The following is an 18769-nucleotide window of genomic DNA, read 5'->3' as shown; positions in this document are numbered from 1 at the left end:
TTACCCCTGGCTTCGGCGACACAACCCAACATCGACTGGAGGACGGGGGTCATCTTGGGTTGGAGCCCTTCCTGCCACCAAGTGTGCCTGAAGCAAGCCTCAGCTCTTCAACCGGCCACCTGCTCCAGTTCTGCTCCAGATCTGACGGGGGTCCCAGCCGAGTACCATGACTTTGGGGAGGTTTTTAGCATAGGGCCACCTCCCTTCCTCCTCATCGGCCCTATGACTGCGCCATAGACCTCCTGCCTGGTTCTGCTCCTCCTAGGGGTCGCCTTTACTCCCTGTCCGCCCCTGAGAGAGGCGCCATGGAGAAATACATAAACGACTCCTTGGTTGCTGGTCTCATCCGTCCCTCCTCGTCTCCTGCTGGGGCTGGGTTCTTCTTCGTGGAGAAGAAGGACAAATCTCTGCGTCCCTGCATCAAAGACCCACACCATCCTGGCCACACACTCATCTCCCTGCTACCTTCAGGAAGAAGGTACAGGAGCCTGAAGACTGCAACAACCAGGTTCAGGAATAGCTACTTCCCCTCAGCCATCAGGCTATTAAACCTGGCTCGGACAAAACTCTGATTATTAGCAACCACTTTCTGTTATTTGCACTACCAGTTTATTTATTCATGTGTGTATATATTTATATCACGGTATATGGACACATTTATCTGTTTTGTAGTAAATGCCTACTATTTTCTGTGTGCTTAAGCAAAGCAAGAATTTCATTGTCCTATACAGGGACACATGACAATAAACTCACTTGAACACTTGAACTTGATTACCGTGGGCTCAACGGTATCACGGTGAAGAATCGCTACCCTCTCCCACTCATCTCCTCTGCTTTCGAGCTCCTGGAGGGGGCCACCATCTTTTTGAAGTTGGATCTACGCAACGCATACCACTTGGTCCGCATCAAAGAGGGAGATGAGTGGAAGACCGCCTTCAACACTCCCACGGGAAATTATGAATACCTGGTGATGCCCTTTGGCCTCACCAACGCCCCGGCCGTCTTCCAGACTTTGGTCAATGACGTTCTCAGAGAAATGTTGAACAAGTACGTGTTCGTCTATATTGATGACATCCTCATCTTTTCACGGACCAAGGAGGAACACGTACACCACGTCCAGGCAGTTCTACATCGGCTCCTGGAGAACTCGCTCTTCGTTAAAGCTGAGAAGTGCGAGTTTCACTCCCCGTCAGTCTCCTTCCTAGGATACATCGTTGGCCAAGGGAACATCAAGATGGACCCCGCCAAGGTCTCTGCTGTCACCACCTGGCCTGTTCCTGACTCCCGCAAGCAGCTCCAAAGGTTCCTGGGGTTCGCCAATTTTTACCGACGGTTCATCCGTGGCTACAGTACTGTGGCCGCACCCCTCACGGCACTCACCTCCTCCAAGGTTCCGTTCCGGTGGTCTGCCGCGGCCGACGAAGCTTTTCAGACATTCAAGACACGGTTTACATCGGCCCCCATCCTCCAAGTTCCGGACTCAGAGAGACAGTTCGTGGTGGAGGTGGACGCCTCCGACGTGGGGGCGGGAGCTGTTCTGTCCCAGCGGGCTGCCGGGGACCAGAAGCTCCATCCATGCGCCTTCTTCTCCCGACGCCTGACCCCTGCTGAGAGGAATTATGACATTGGCAACCGAGAACTGTTGGCGGTTAAGTTGGCGTTGGAGGAATGGCGTCACTGGCTGGAGGGAACCAAGCAGCCTTTCTTGGTTTGGACTGACCACAAGAACCTTGAATACCTCCAGTCAGCCAAGAGGCTCAACTCTCGTCAGGCCCGCTGGTCTCTCTTCCTTACCCGCTTCAACTTCTCCCTCCCCTACCGACCTGGGTCCCACAACGTGAAGCCCGATGCTCTCTCTCTCGACAGTTCTTGGCGAAGGAAGAGCCTGCCTCTGGCCCTAACACCATCCTCCCGTCCTCGCACAGGGTTGCCTCCCCTACCTGGAGGAGAGGGTCAAGGCGGCCTTGGAGAACCAGCCGGGACCCAGCGCATGCCCTCCTGATCGCCTGTTTGTGGTTTCTGCCCTGCGGTCCGACGTCCTTCAGTGGGCCCACAGCTCTCGACTCACCTGCCATCCCGGCATTCAGCGGACCAAGGAGATGGTGCTACGGAGGTTCTGGTGGGCATCGCTGGAGAAGGACACTCGGGAGTTTGTCAACGCCTGTCCCGTTTGCAACCAGCACAAGGTCTCACACCAAGCTCCTGCGGGTCATCTGCTTCCACTGCCTGTACCCCATCAACCATGGTCCCACATCTCCCTGGACTTCGTTACCGGCCTGCCCCCATCCCGTGGTCACACCACCATCCTGACCGTGGTCGATAGATTTAGCAAGATGGCTCACTTCGTGCCCCTGCCCACGCTTCCGTCAGCCAAGGAAACTGCCGAGCTCATGTTACTCCACGCCTTCAGGCTCCATGGTCTCCCCGTCGATGTGGTCTCCGACCGGGGACCCCAGTTTGCCTCTGTGTTCTGGAGGGAGTTCTGCACGCTTGTGGGGGCCACCGTGAGTCTGACGTCCGGATTTCATCCCCAGTCCAACGGCCAAACTGAAAGGAAGAATCAGGAGATGGAGACGGCGCTGCGGTGTATGGTGTCCAAGCATCCCTCCTCCTGGTCCCAGCAGTTGTTGTGGGTGGAGTACGCCCACAACACTCTGACAAGCTCGGCCACTGGGCTCTCCCCTTTCCAGTGTGCCTACGGGTTCCAGCCTCCACTGTTCCCGGCGCTGGAGAAAGAGGTTTCCTGCCCGTCCGTCCAGGCCTTCATTCGTCGCTGCCGCAGGACGTGGACCCAAGCCAGGGCGGCTCTTCTCCGCTCCGTGGACCGTTACGCCACGGCTGCCAACCGTCACCGCACCCAGGCCCCCACCTACCTCGCGGGCCAGAAGGTGTGGCTGTCGACCCGGGACCTTCCCTTGAGGGTGGAGTCCAAGAAGTTGGCACCCAAGTTCATCGGTCCCTTTGAGATCCAGAAGGTCATCAACCCAGCGGCTGTGAGGCTCAAGTTGCCTCGTTCCATGCGGGTCCATCCTACGTTCCACGTGTCCAGAGTAAAGCCAGTCCGGGAGAGCTCCCTGGTCCCCGCAGTCCCTCCTCCTCCACCTCCTCGTCTCATCGCCCCGCCTTTACGGTGCACCGCCTCCTGCGCTCCCGCCGTTGCGGGAGAAGTCTCCAATACCTGGTCGATTGGGAGGGTTACGGTCCAGAGGAGAGGTCCTGGGCTCCTGCTCGACACATCCTGGACGCCTCCCTCATCAGGGAGTTTCACCGGCGTCATCCCGACCAGCCGTCCAAGTCCGCCACTCCTAGAGGGGTCGCCGCCGCCTGAGACTCTGTCCCCTCTTCCTGAGGCACCCAGTGACGACGAGACGGAGCTTTCCTCTGATGCTATGGAGGGGGATGCGGACGTGGATGTCTCGGACGAATATTAGCCCTCCTCCGGTCCCCCTCCTCCCACCCAACTCTGCGTGGGATTGGGTTTATTTTCTTTATTGTTTTGTTTTTTTTGTTTTGGGACGTCAGGAGCCGTCCCTTGAGGGGGGGGTTCTGTCACAGTCTGCCCTCTCCTCATTCTCATCCACTTCACCTCCCAGTACTTTTCCACCGGTCCCTCCTTCTCCTCACCTGCCTGCCTGCCACTCCCCTCTCATCAGCCAACTCTCCTCACCTGTTGCACTCAGTTGCCTCTGATCACCAATTAACCCGGTATATAGACTCTCCTCACCGCTCACACAGTGCCAGATTGTTCTCAGCATTCATGCAAGACTCTCCAGCGATTTCCCGACTTCCTGCCTGGCTTCGACTCTCCTTTTGTCTGTCCCTCGCTGGTTTGTTTGCATCGTGTGTTGGATCTCCTGGTGACCGGACCTTCCGCTACCCCGACCACGTCTCCTGCCTGCCCCTCTTCGGAACCCTCGCTCAATCCTGAGCCTCTGTGTGAGTACGGTGTACCCATTCCTGTGTTACTACTCTGTGTTACAGTATCGTAATAAAGTTCGTTACCAACTATACCTGCCTGATTCTGTGCTGCTATTGGGTCTAAGCTATACCCGTTACAATTTCATTCCCCTTACATGTTTTTCCTCTACCTGCTAAATTTTTGTAAGGTGTCCTTGAGACTCTTGAAAGGCGCCCATAAATAAAATGTATTATTATTATTATTAATAAGTCACCCAGTAACTGGTGATATCCATGAATCGCAGACTTAAAAGCAGTCATTGCATGCAAAGGATATGCAACAAAATACTAAACATGACTACTTTCATTTACATGACATTGCAGTGTCCCAAACATTGTGGTGTTAGAAAAAACGCTGCTACTTACGGCTGTGATTTTTGGCCATCTTACTCAGAGTTCCCCTCCGCTGCGCAGGACAAGAGGATTTTTCCCATCGCTGAAAAATAAAAGAGTTATTAGTGTTTAAAAAATGTTGAGATTCTCTCTCCTGAAGGCCACGCTCCTTCCGGAGGGACTATAAAACCCGGAAGTGTTGAGTGCCTCAGTCAGTCTCTGCAAAATGGGGGTAGCGAGAGGGTCACATCTCTCAGTCTGAGCTGTGAATAACACTGAACACGTGTCTACTAAACTGTGGGTACACAAAAATGCTGGAGAAACTCAGCGGGTGCAGCAGCATCTATGGAGCGAAGGAAATAGGCGACGTTTCGGGCCGAAACCCTTCTTCAGACTGATGACTAAACTGTGAGTGGTTTTACTGACCTGCCAGTGCCCTTAATGTGGTTTGAAAATATAGTTTGGAAATGCTAAAGCTGTGTTGCCTTTGGTTTGGAAATGCTAAAGCTGTGTTGCCTTTGGTTTGGTAATGCTAAAGCTGTGTTGCCTAATTAAAGTCGCCTTGCCTAATTAAAGTTACCTTGCCTAATTAAAGTTGCCTTGCCTAATTAAAGTTGCCTTGCTTAATTAAAGTTGCCTTGCTTAATTAAAGTTGCCTTGTCTAATTAAAATTGCCTTACCAAATTAAAATTGCCTTGCCTTCTACATAATTAAAAGTCTAATCTTGACCATTTCCTGTTTGCGCTTTATATTGATTTTAGAAAAAATGCTACCACGAACGGCTGTGATTTTTGACCATCTTACTCAGTTCCCCTCCGCTCATCAGGTGCCGAGGATTTTACCCATCGATGGAAAAACTAAAAGAGTTATTAGTGTTTAAAAAATGTTGAGATTCTCTCTCCTGTCAATCACGCCATGAAGGCCACGCCCCTTCTGGTGGGAGGGGGAGGGACTATAAAACCCAGAAGTGTGGGCGTAGCTCAGTCTCTGCAAGATGGAGGAGGAAGAGGTCACGACTCGCTGTCTTTAGTGGCCTTGCACCCTGCTTGAAATGGTTTGAAACTGCACTTGAATATGGTGGCCTTGCACCCTGCTTGAAGTGGTAAGAAACTGCACTTGAATTTGGTGGCCTTGCACCCTGCTTGAAATGGAATTTTAAGGAATAGCCGTGAGTCAACCGCCAGCCCACCAGCCGAGAGTGAGCGAGCTGCCAGCACAACAGGCTTGAGTGACTGAGCCCCCAGCCCAAGAATCCAAAAATAGTAGCCGTTCGTGGAAATGTTAAATATTAAAGAACATGAACTGAGAAGGAAAGTTTTTTTTAGACAGAGTGGTGGTTGCCTGGAACGCGCTGTTAGGGGAGATGATGGAAGCAGATACAATAGCAATGTTTAAGAGACATTTAGTCAGTCACATGAACACACAGGGAATGGGGGGGATATGGATCAAATGCAGGCAAATGTTGTTTGTTTAATTTGGCATCATGGTTGGTGCAGACATCGTGGGCCGAAGGGCCTGTTCCTGTGCTGTACTGTTCTATGTTATTTGAAGGTTCTTTACTGCTGCTGGATCCAAATCCTGAAAGTCTTTTCTAACAACACTGTGGGGACATTTCAACACAAACATGCAGCAGATCTTGTAGGCAGCTCTCACTCCATCAAGGGCAATCTATTCATACATATCCAGTATATGAATTTAAAAGACCCGAAGAATCTCATTTACACCTCTCATGACGGACCGTGTTGCTTTGACGGGGCAACATTGTGAGGTGTCTTTATTCTTGTCCTCTAATTAATTGCTTTAAAATTCCATAATTTCTTGCAACATGGAAAGAGGTCATTTAGCCCATCGAGACAACACTAGGTTCATAGAACAATCCCACTCGTGTAGCGGCACCTGCTGGTGAGCGCCAATATCGAACCCGCCGGTCGGAAGCCGCGAACCAGTGACCCGGGAGGGGTCAGTGTTTTCGCGCGGTTTTCTATTTCACGCGTCAGTTGTTCGACGGCCACCGTTGTGGCCAGTCGCGTTTGTTAGACCTGTGGTACCAGAGAACGTGTTCAGAATAAATATCGTTTGAGAAAACTGGTCGTTTGTCTCTCATTCGACTAAACTCTACTAATTTCCTCATATAACCTCAACACTTTCCCAACAGGCACATTGCATCACATGTCGGGGTCAGGCCTGGGTGGCTGGTGCTGTGAGGCAGCGATTCTACCAACTGCACCAGTTTCAGAAAGACCCAGTCAGAAACATAGAAAATAGGTGCAGGAGTAGGCCATTCGGCCCTTCGAGCCTGCACCGCCATTCAATATGATCATGGCTGATCATCCAACTCAGTATCCTGTACCTGCCTTCTCTCCATACCCTCTGATCCCTTTAGCCACAAGGGCCACATCTAACTCCCTCTTAAATATAGCCAATGAACTGGCCTCAACTACCTTCTGTGGCGGAGAATTCCACAGATTCACCACTCTGTGTGAAAAATGTTTTTCTCATCTCGGTCCTAAAAGATTTCCCCCTTATCCTTAAACTGTGACCCCTTGTTCTGGACTTCCCCAACATTGGGAACAATCTTCCTGCATCTAGCCTGTCCAACCCCTTAAGAATTTTGTAAGTTTCTATAAGATCCCCCCTCAATCTTCTAAATTCTAGTGAGTACAAGCCGAGTCTATCCAGTCTTTCTTCATATGAAAGTCCTGACATCCCAGGAATCAGTCTGGTGAACCTTCTCTGTACTCCCTCTACGGCAAGAATGTCTTTCCTCAGATTAGGAGACCAAAACTGTACGCAATACACCAGTTGTGGTCTCACCAAGACCCTGTACAACTGCAGTAGAACCTCCCTGCTCCTATACTCAAATCCTTTTGCTATGAATGCTAACATACCATTCACTTTCTTCACTGCCTGCTGCACCTGCATGCCTACTTTCAATGACTTGTGTACCATGACACCCAGGTCTTGTTGCATCTCCCCTTTTCCTAATCGGCCACCATTCAGATAATAGTCTACTTTCCTGTTTTTGCCACCAAAGTGGATAACCTCACATTTATCCATATTATACTGCATCTGCCATGCATTTGCCCATTCACCCAGCCTATCCAAGTCACCTTGCAGCCTCCTAGCATCCTCCTCACAGCTAATACTGCCCCCCAGCTTCGTGTCATCCGCAAACTTGGAGATGTTCAATTCAATTCCCTCGTCCAAATCATTAATATATATTGTAAATAGCTGGGGTCCCAGCACTGAGCCTTGTGGTACCCCACTAGTCACTGCCTGCCATTCTGAAAAGGACCCGTTTACTCCTACTCTTTGCTTCCTGTCTGCCAGCCAGTTCTCTATCCACATCAATACTGAACCTCCAATACCGTGTGCTTTAAGTTTGTATACTAATCTCTTATGTGGGACCTTGTCGAAAGCCTTCTGAAAGTCCAGATATAACATATCCACTGGTTCTCCCTTATCCACTCTACTAGTTACATCCTCGAAAAATTCTATAAGATTCGTCAGACATGATTTACCTTTCATAAATCCATGCTGACTTTGTCCAATTATTTCACCACTTTCCAAATGTGCTGCTATCCCATCTTTAATAACTGACTCTAGCAGTTTCCCCACTACCGATGTTAGACTAACTGGTCTGTAATTCCCCGTTTTCTCTCTCCCTCTCTTTTTAAAAAAGTGGGGTTACATTAGCTACCCTCCAATCCTCAGGAACTACTCCAGAATCTAAAGAGTTTTGAAAAATTAAAAGGACATGGTGAGAGCGCACCGCTGCATTGACCTCACCATGAGGCAAAGTAAATGCAACTGTCTTCTTTCTCCAAAGGTTGTGGTCCATGTTGTAGTGATATAAAACTGTCAGAGACAGGAGTCTCTCTATTCTGTTTCAGTTTGATTCTCTAAGACCGGCTTTAAGACAGTGTACCATCTCTCCTTTTGGAATCGGGTACGGTTCCATTCCGTGGTTGCTTTGCTGAGTGGCCCCTCACGTATTGTCAAGACTTCACAGCCAAGCTGGATCCAGATTTATTACATTTTTTACCAGATTTGTTACATATGCACTTTCAGGTCAGTCACCAAAAATGTTATCATGTATCTGTACACTGTGGATGGCTCGATTGTAATCATGTATAGGGGGGTTGCACGTAAGGTCAATGGGTCAAAGGGTGTGACGCATGGAGCAGCACAATCCTTCTGGAGGACATGGCAGCCTCCGGCATACACTGTTAACACACAAAACACATACTTTCTTACCTGTTAAAAACTGCCGAAATGGTCAATTTTTGCGCTGTAAATAATTGTGGAGGGTGACTGAACGCTCTGAACCAAATGCTCTAGTATCTTTGCTCTGAACCCTAGCACCAAGGTGTAAGCGGCCGAAGGAACGCATCCCTCGGGACAGCCCCCTACTCTCCCCCCGGGGTCAGCGCTGTCCGGCTACGGACGCCCTTCGCCCACCCGACTATCATGGGCTGTGAGTTGGCAGCACCCACACACGGGGCCGTGGCTCAGGACAGTGGACACACGGGGACAAAAACCCGGCAACGTCCCCGTCAGCTGCAGCAGAGGGTGGGCACAGTCTGGTCCCTCGGCCCATCCAGAGGCACTGACCGCGCTGCACCGGACCCCGACCCCCCCCCCCCCGACCATCCCCCCCTCACCGACCCCCGACATTTTTCACAGATTTAGATTAAATATAATTGAGAAGGAAGTCATAACTCGTCAGTGCCAAAAGTTGCACATTAATTAATTAAGCTAAGTATGAGATCGAATGAGATCGAAAAAGTAAGCGCCATCTAGTGTTCAATGCTCCTATTAACATAGAAAATAGATGCAGGAGGAGGCCATTCGGCCCTTCGAGCCAGCACCGCCATACATTGTGATCATGACTGATCGACCCCTATCAATAAACCGTGACTGCCTTCTCCCCATATCCCTTGACTTCACTAGCCCCTAGAGCTCTATCTAACTCTCTCTTAAATCCATCCAGTGACTTGGCCTCCACTGCCCTCTGTGGTAGGGAATTCCATAAATTCCCAACTCTCTGGGTGAAAACGTTTTTTCTCACCTCAGTCTTAAACGACCTCCCCTTTATTCTAAGACTGTGGCCCCTGGTTCTGGACTCGCCCAACATTGGGAGCATTTTTCCTGCATTTAGCTAGTCCAGTCCTTACGTTTAGAAGGATCCCCCTCATCCTTCTAAACTCCAGTGAATACAAGCCTTGTCTTTTTAATCTTTCCTCATATAACAGTCCCGCCATCCCAAGGATCAATCTCGTGAACCTACGCTGCACTGCCTCAATCACAAGGATGTCCTTTCTCAAATTAGGAGACCAAAACTGTACACAATACTCCAGATGTGGTCTCACCAGAGCCCTATACAACTGCAGAAGAACCTCTTTACTCCTATACTGAAATCCTCTTGTTATGAAGGCCAACATTCCATTAGCTTTCTTCACTGCCTGCTGTACCTGCACGCCAACTTTCAGTGACCGGTGTACAAGGACACCCAGGTCTCGCTGCACCTCCCCTTTACCTAACCTAACCCCATTGAGATAATAATCTGCCCCCTTGTTTTTGCCACCAAAGTGGATAACCTCACATTTATCTATATTATACTGCATCTGCCACGCATCTGCCCACTCACTCAACCTGTCCAGGTCACCTTGCAACCTCCTAACATCCTCTTCACAGTGCCACCCAGCTTTGTGTCATCTGCAAACTTGCTAGTGTTGCTCCTAATTCTCTCTTCCAAATCATTAATATATATGGTAAACAGTTGCGGCCCCAACACCGAACCTTGCGGCACTCCACTCGCCACTGCCTGCCATTCTGAAAATAACCCGTTCACTCCTACACTTTGCTTCCGGTCTGCCAACCAATTTTCTATCCATGTCAACACCCTACCCCCAATATAATGTGCTCTAATTTTAGTCACCAGTCTCCCGTGTGGGACTTTATCAAAGTCTTTCTGAAAGTCTAGATACACTACATCCACTGGCACCCCTTCATCCATTTTACTTGTCACGTCCTCAAAAAATTCCAGAAGATTAGTCAAGCATGGTTTCCCTTTCATAAATCCATGTTGACTTGGACTAATCCTTTTGCTGCTATCCAAATGCCCCATTATTACCTCTTTAATAATTGACTCCAGCATCTTTCCCACCACCGAAGTCAGGCTAACTGGTCTGTAATTCCCTGTTTTCTCTCTCGCTCCTTTCTTGAAAAGTGGGATAGCATTAGCTATTCTCCAATCCACAGGAATTGATCCTGAATCTATTGAACATTGGAAAATAATCACCAATGCGCCCACTATTTCTAGAGCCACCTCCCTGAGGACCCTGGGATGCAGACCATCAGGCCCAGGGGATTTATCATCCTTCAGTCCCATTAGCCTACCCAATACTATTTCTCGCCTAATGAAAATTTATTTCAGTTCCTCTACCCCCTTAGATCCTCTGTCCTCCAGTACATCTGGGAGATTGTTTGTGTCTTCCTTAGTGAAGACAGATCCGAAGTACCTATTCAACTCTTCTGCCATTTCCTTGTTGCCCATAATAATTTCACCCGTGTCTGCCTTCAAGGGACCCACATTTGACTTTGCTACTCTTTTTCCCTTAACATATCTAAAGAAGCTTTTACTGTCCTTCTTTATATTCCTGGCCAGCTTCCCTTCGCATTTCATCTTTTCAGCGCGTATTGCCCGTTTTGTTTCCTTCTGTTGTCCTATGAAAGTTTCCCAATCCTTTGGCTTCTGGCTACTCTTTGCTGTGTTATACATCTTTTCTTTTAGTTTTATTTCATCCCTAACTTCTCTTGTCAGCCACGGTTGCCTCCTACTTAGAATCTTTCTTCCTTTTTGGAATGAAATGATCCTGTGTCTTCCAGATTATGCCCAGAAATTCCTGCCATTGCTGTTCCACCGTCATTCCTGCTAGGATCCTTTTCCAGTCTACCTTAGCCAGCTCCTCTCTCATGCCTTCATAGTCCCCTTTGTTCAACTGCATCACTGCTACGGATTTAACCTTCTCCTTATCAAATTGCAGATTAAAACTAATCATATTATGATCACTACATCCAAGCGGTTCCTTTACCTCGAGTTCTCTTATCATATCTGGTTCATTGGACAACGCTAAATCCAGAATTGCCTTTTCTCTGGTCGGCTCCATTACAAGCTGCTCTAAGAATCCATCTCAGAGGCAATGTACAAACCCTCTTTCTTGGGGTCCTGAACCAACTTGATTTTCCCAGTCTACCTGCATATTGAAATCCCCCATCACCATAGTGGCATTACCTTTGTTACATGCCAGTTTTAACTCCTGCTGCAACTTACACCCTACATCTGGGCTACTATTTGGGGGTCTGTAGATAACACCAATTAGTGTCTTCTTGCCTTTACAATTCCTCAACTCAATTGACAGTGACTCTACCTCGTTAGTCCCTATGTGTTCCCTCGCAAGGGACTGAATTCCATCCCTCACCAGCAGAGCTACCCCTCCTCTATAAGTGTACCTATAGAAAGGACACCTGCCTGTCCTTTCTATAAGTACACAAAAATGCTGGAGAAACTCAGCGGGTGCAGCAGCATCTATGGAGCGAAGGAGATAGGCAACGTTTCGGGCCGAAACCCTTCTTCTATAGGATGTATAACCGTGAATATTAAGTTCCCAGGTCCGATCCTCCCGCAGCCACGTCTCAGTAATCCCCACAATGTCATATCTACCAACCTCTAACTGAGTCTCAAGCTCATCTACTTTACTTCTTATACTTCGTGTATTCATATACAATATTTTAAATTCCTTACGCATCTCACCTTTCACATCGATCCCTATTACACTTGGCCATACTCTCCTATCCTTTTGTGAGCTTCCTTTCCCGTTAATTCTGGGGTAATTAACTATCCCTTTACTCTCTTTCCTATTAACTCCGTCCTCGACTATCCCATTTGACACCCCACCCCCCTTATTCAGTTTAAAACCACCCGTGTAGCAGTGGCAGCAGTGCCAGAATGCTGGTCCCCCACCTGTTAAGATGCAATCCCTCCCTTTTGTACAGTTCCCCCTTACTCCAAAACAGATCCCAGTGATCTAAGAATCTAAATCCCTGCCCCCTGCACCAGTTCCTCAGCCATATTAGGCTCCCCATATTACTCTATGGGGAGCCTAATTCTGTGCTGCAGTCCATTTAAACCATATATTATTATACCATACTGCCTAATTAATGGGTGAGGGCAGTTCCTGTGGGTTCCCCCGTTTACTGAACCCCACTGACTGCCAGTGGGTAGAGAGGGGGTCACGGCCATAGTGAGACTGGGGCAGTGCCAGGCTGGGGGAAAGCTAAGGCATCTTCCACTGAGAGGAAAATGCCTAACCCTCACTCTAACTTGCCCCCCTTCCAGAGCTACCCATGACTTGAGCTGGAGCCGCTTTGGGACCGGCTGCGGGCTCCGTAAGTGTGGCCGCTCAGCGGGTCCACCTTGGCCAGCATGCCCTTCTGGATCATCATGGTGATGATAGTGGAGAGCAGCACTGCCCTGCACGCCGCCCGGGCCGCCTTCAGCACCCCCATAGCGCTGGCTCCGTCAGTCCACCCACTCGCTCGCTGCAACACTGGCCTACCGACAGCTCGACCGATCCTTCACAGCACCCACGGGCCGGTCCAACAGCCCGACCATCCACTCGCAGCACTGACCGGCAGCCCGACTGACCGGTGGCCCTACAGCCCAATCACAGCACTCACCGGCCTACCGACAGCCCGACCGATCCTTCACAACATCCACCGGCCTACCGACAGCCCGGCCTACCAACTGACTGACTGACCGACCGACTGAATGACTGACTGACCTTCCCTAATCCAAATTCTAACCCTAGCTCTACATTTTTATTTATCATTTTATTTAACAGTTCACATCATAACTTTACAAAGATAAATCAATGGTCAAACAAAATTATCAGCAAGGTTAGCATTACCTTTATTCCTTTGACACCTTGCTATTGTTTTGATGTAATTAGGAGGCACCCAGAGTGCTCGCTGCCTAGCTACCATGAAACAAAACATCTGATTGCTCAATTGGCGTCCGACGCAATGTCAAACGTGCACATTGATTGGACAATTACAACTCGGAAAATTGGAGGTTTTTCTCATATTTAAAAAATATGTGCAGGGTTTGTTCTTGACACGTTTCAGGCATGATTTCTATAATATTTTTACACAATATGTGAAACATTCAGGGAGTTCCGTGAGTTGGGTCACGAACCTGAACGAAAAAGCTCCTCGGCCCAGAGCCTAAACAGCCTATTGCACTTACACAAAAATGCTGGAGAAACTCAGCGGGTGCAGCAGCATCTATGGAGCGAAGGAGATGGGTAACGTTTTGGGCCGAAACCCTTCTTCAGACTGATAGGGGGTGGCGGGGAGTAGGAAGGAAAAAGGGAGGAGGAGGAGCCCGAGGGCTGGGGGATGGGAGGAGACAGCTCATGGGCTAAGGAAGGGGAGGAGACATCAAGGGTTAACAAAATTGGGAGAATTCAATGTTCATGCCGTCCGGATGCAGGCTCCCCAAGCGGAATATGAGGTGCTGTTCTTCCAATTTCCGGTGTTGCTCACTCTGGCAATGGAGGAGACCCAGGACAGAGAGGTCGGATTGGGAATGGGAGGGGGAGTTGAAGTGCTCCTTGAACATAGCCTATTGCACTTTATCTGTTTATTTACGTGTGTATATTCTATGGTATATGGACACTCTGATCTGATCTGTATTTATGCCTGCAATATTCTGTTGTGCTGCAGCAAGCAAGAATTTCATTGTCCTATCTGGGACACATGACAATAAGCTCTCTTGACTCTTGTATACACATCTATCAGCCTCCTACGCTCCAAGTCTCAGCCTGTCAATCAAAGATACTAGAGCTCTATGATATTTGCTGTCAATAGCGACCGGCCCCGCCCCCTCTGTCGGCACACGCGTCTAACCCCGCCCACTACTGCGTCACATGCAAAATGCCCCGCCCCGTTTGCGTCCCACGCGTTCGGTCCCGCCCCGCCCGCCGGGTCACGTGTGTTGTTGCGGTGACGCCAGATTCACCAAAGACCATAGAGCGGATTCACTGCGGCCCCGGAGACGCGCTTGCTGGACGCGGCCCACAGTGGCAGGTACACGGGGTACACCGGCCGGCCCACTGGCTACCGAGCCCGACGTGTAGGACGCGGGGCTAGGGTGTAGGGGAGAGAGTGACAGACAGACCGACCGAGAGACCGCGGCCTCTGGCCGGGATTCAGGACGGTGTGAGGCTCCGGTCCGGGGGTAACAGGCGGGAGAGTGGCTCCAGGCTGGGGGGGGGGGGGGGGTGAGAGGGAGTGGTCGGTGTCCAGGCCCAGTGTACAGGCGTTAGCGGGGGAAGAGGCCCTGGTCCGGGGTTTGGCTTGTCCTCGGCGAATACCCTGGGCAATAGGGCGAAGTTCCGCCCCGGAAGATAAAAGTTACAGCTCTTGAGAAGTAGGGGCGAGGGGATACAGTGTCTCTGTGTGTATCCGAGTCGCAAGAAACCCTTCAAATAGAATTTGTAAATCTAAGGGTTTCTAAAGTATATTCAGGGCAAAATAATGTGGAACATATTAGAGACATCGGGCAATCTGTGCGTTGAGGCAGATGGTATTCTAAGACAGTCAGTTCCTAAATTAATTCCTTCTATGAGTATTCACAAACGCAACTGACTTGGTAGCAGGAGGATTGAGTGAAGGGGGAGGTGATGGACTAGTGCCGGTCATCATGAATAAAGTGGATAACTCCTCAGGGCCAGATGGGATTCATCCTAGGCTGCTACAGGGGACAAGATTGCTTAGATTTCTAAATCTTCACTGGACACAAATGAGGTACCAGGTGACTGGAGGAGGGCAAATATGCTCCACTTTTCAACAAATGGAAAAGTCTGGTAAATATAGACGTGAGCCCAACATCAGTGCAAGGTGGGCTGTGCACCAGGTGCAGAACTACATGAATCCCTTCAACTTCAGAGTTCCAGTCCTCCTTCTTCCCACTCCTAAAGACTGTCTCCTTGCTGAAAGCTGAAATCATTTCTGTGAATGCACATAAGCAGAGCCTTGTAAAGCTACCCCACTCATCTCTGTCTCAAATGAAAACAGGGTACCACATTTGGCCAGCATTTCTGCGTGACCTGCCACCTTCAAAGATCTGTACAACAAACCCCGCCCCCCCTATCCCTTTGTTCCTTTGCACCCTTCAGCACTGTGCTGCTAAATCTGTACCACCCTGTCCCTCGCCAAAATGCCACTTTCCACATTTTGCAGAATTGAACTCCATCTGCCACAACACCTGTCACAGCTGATTGACATCATCACTATTTATCACACCGTCAGCTACATTATCCAAGTCATTTATTATTTGGAACCCTGTCTGTACGCAGAGCCTGTCTTTGTCAGTGCAGGGGACTGTTGTTGACCATTCAAACCTCCTTCAGCCATTGGCTTTTTCGTTAGGCCTGCATTTGATTGAAGTTGGGTGACCCTTCTCTTGCTCAAACAAGCCTTTTCTGTGGTGATTTCTTCACATCCATATCGATGACATCTGCTGTATTGCCTTTGTTCACCATAGCACAATTGAATTTTGTTTGTGGAATGTGGCCTGCCTTTTCCAGGTCTGCCTTCTACCCTGAGTTAACCCGGACCTGCAAGGTGATTTATATATTTTTTTAAATAAAAAAATAAAAAATAATAATCCTGCCTGCCAGGAGCATGCGACGGATCATTGCTGGAGATGCCCTCGCATGTGAATGCTGTTATATTTCACACTTCCCAGCCCCTAGTATCATCTCATATTGAGGATGAGGGGAGAACGTACCCTGGCACTATCACCACCTGACATCACCTCACACGTTGGGAGGTAGGCCTCCTTAACTAGGTGAAGATGTACTGCTGGTGTGGCCAGCGCATTAGTTTATTATTGTCACATGTCGTGGAATACAATGAAAAGCTTTGTTTACATGGTATCTAGTCAAATCATACTACGCATGAGTACAATCAAGTTATACACTGGTACAACAGGTGGTGCAAAGAAAAATATATAGTGTGTGTTATAGTGTTACAGAGAAAAAAGTGCAATAGTCACAATGAGGTAGGTTGGTAGATTAGGAATACCCCCAAGTACCATTCAGTAACCTGATAAGAGTGGTGAAATGGTTATATGTGCTTCAAGCTTTTATCTTCTGTCTGATGGGAGAGGGAAGAGGGAAGAAGCGAGTGACTGGGATGTGAGCTGGCTGCTTGGAGTGTAGATGGAGCAGACAGTTTGCCAATATCCCTTACCTAACACCGATCCACAACCTGGGCAGCTCTCCCTGCTTTCCACACCTCATCCCGTGGTCTCCGGCCCCGGTCTTGGACAGGAGGTGTGTGTGTGTGTGTGTTCCGGGTTAGGGTCTGTGACCAGTGTGGGATGTGGAAGGAAGCACTGACTGAGGGTGTGATTTGCAGATCCCACGTAGTGACTGACCTGATTCCTGCAATCATGGGCAGAATCTTCTTGGACCACATCGGGGGCACTCGTCTCTTCTCCTGCGCCAACTGTGATACCATCCTGACCAACCGCTCTGAGCTCATCTCCACGCGCTTCACTGGAGCCACAGGGAGAGCCTTCCTCTTCAACAAGGTGAGCAAGCTCCATGTCAAACCCACCACAACCCCCCGGCACAGTTTCCAGTGGACCTAGCCAGAGATACCCCTCTATATTCATATATGAGAGGCTGTCCACATTGGGAGCGGAGGGCGGGGTGATGGGGATGAATAGATATGGAGTCGGTGTATGAGTGGGGGTTGGGGTTGTTGTGTGAGTGAGGTGCGCGTGTTGGAAGGGTGGGTGCATATGTGGATTGAGTGCGAGGGTGATGGGTGGGTGCTGTGTGGTGGTGGGATTGGGGTGCATTGGTGGTGTGGGTGCAAGGGTGAGGGATGGAGGGCGTGCATGTCCCTGGGGCGGGCATGTGAATGTGTGAGGTGGAAGGGTGTGTGTGGTGTCTGCACGGCTGAACTGTGAATGGGTCGCGGATCTCTGACTGTCCTGCCCTGCCCTGGCCAGGTGGTGAACCTCCAGTACAGCGAGGTGCAGGACCGGGTGATGCTCACCGGCAGACACATGGTGCGAGACGTCAGCTGCAAGAACTGCAACAGTAAGCTGGGCTGGATCTATGAGTTTGCGACCGAGGACAGCCAGCGCTACAAGGAGGGCCGAGTGATCCTCGAGAGGGCCCTGGTGCGGGAGAGCGAAGGCTTCGAAGAGCACGTTCCCTCCGACGCTTCCTGAGGGGCCCTTCTTTTAGACAATTCTTTCTCTTCTGTTTTCTGGCTTCAAAGAAGGAAGAAATACTTTTATTTAAAAAACAGTTATCTTTCTTTGGTGTACAGTGTCAGCTTGGCATCCAGTCTGGCATGTTGTCATGTGTCTGTGTACACACTGATTTAACCTTGCAGCATTACCAGTAGGCTGACCTCCATCTGCTTTGTTCTTGTTTTTTTAATTTAATTATTTTAGTACATTTCTCTAGCTGCCTGTTATATGCTAGGTGCCAGCTTGCCTGAGCTTGTAAATCTGCCCTTTGTGATCTGGGGTGTGAGGGGGGAATGGGAGCAAAGTTATCATTCTGTTGGGCGGCAGTCCTGGATGGTGGATGATTGGGAGTGAGGTGGGAGCTCCTCAGTACCTGGATTTAGTCCAGTCTGAGGTAATACCTTACTGCCTTGAAATCACTGCTACACTCGGGGGGGGGGAGGGGGGGGGGAGGGGGAGAAGGGGGGGGGAGCAGGGTGGGGGGGGGGGGGGGAGGGGGGGGAAGGGGAAGGGGGGTGGAGAGAGGTGGAGGTGGAAAGGTACTGGTTTCCTCTTGAGATCCTCTGTAATGTGTCGAGAATTTAATAAACAGATAATGTTCGTCCATGCTTGCCATCGTTGAGCTGTAACAGCACTTGTTCAGCACAGACACGCTGCTTGTTTTCCAGGAGACCGATGGTGCAACAGGTGCTGCATTCCGGACCTACGCTCTGGGCCACACTCTCAAGTCAAGTTGAGTTTATTGTCACGTGCACAAGTACAGTAATGTAGTAGCAATGAGCTGCGTCACAGGCACATAGACAGACAACACAAAACATAAATTGTACATAATTACACACGATTACACAAACAATTGGAAGACCAGTCAATCTAGTGTGTACAACGGAACTGTAGAAGCTCGTTTACACTGAAGATAAATACACAATGCTAGAGTAACTCAGCGGGACAGGCAGCATCTCTGGAGAGAAGGTATGGGTGACGTTTTGGGTCGAAACATCACCCATTCCTTCTCTCCAGAGATGCATGATAGTCTAATGTTTTAGTTGCTGATTAGGGTTGTGCAGATTGGTTCAAGACCCTAGTGCTTGTAGGAAAATATATTCTTGAACCCAGTGGTATGTGACATCAGGCTTCTGTACT

General features: G+C 49.5%; 1 protein-coding gene across 2 annotated transcripts; it reads left to right on the top strand.

Annotated features, from left to right (window-relative positions):
- The first annotated feature begins 14329 nt into the window (after window positions 1-14329).
- Window positions 14330-18057, top strand: LOC116973078 (protein yippee-like 5). Of its 2 annotated transcripts, none has more exons than XM_033020747.1 (3): window positions 14330-14442; window positions 16780-16954; window positions 17381-18057. In XM_033020747.1, the coding sequence occupies exons 2-3, from the start codon at window positions 16814-16816 to the stop codon at window positions 17603-17605; spliced, it is 366 nt and encodes a 121-aa protein (XP_032876638.1). In that variant the 5' UTR covers window positions 14330-14442; window positions 16780-16813; the 3' UTR covers window positions 17606-18057. The 2 variants fall into 2 exon arrangements, with proteins under 2 accessions (XP_032876638.1, XP_032876639.1); XM_033020748.1 differs by lacking the exon at window positions 14330-14442 and adding an exon at window positions 14646-14785.
- The last annotated feature ends 712 nt before the right edge of the window (window positions 18058-18769 follow it).

Source organism: Amblyraja radiata, chromosome 5 (assembly GCF_010909765.2).
Source record: "Amblyraja radiata isolate CabotCenter1 chromosome 5, sAmbRad1.1.pri, whole genome shotgun sequence".
In the NCBI taxonomy this organism is placed as follows: Eukaryota; Metazoa; Chordata; class Chondrichthyes; order Rajiformes; family Rajidae; genus Amblyraja; species Amblyraja radiata.
This window is presented reverse-complemented; position numbering and strand designations above follow the sequence as displayed.

Excerpts from the sequence above, each read along its gene's own strand:
- LOC116973078 (XM_033020747.1), top strand. The coding sequence starts at position 16,814 with ATGGGCAGAATCTTCTTGGACCACATCGGGGGCACTCGTCTCTTCTCC. Across the intron at positions 16,955-17,380 it reads GAGCCTTCCTCTTCAACAAG|GTGGTGAACCTCCAGTACAG; the intron begins GTGAGCAAGCTC and ends TGCCCTGGCCAG.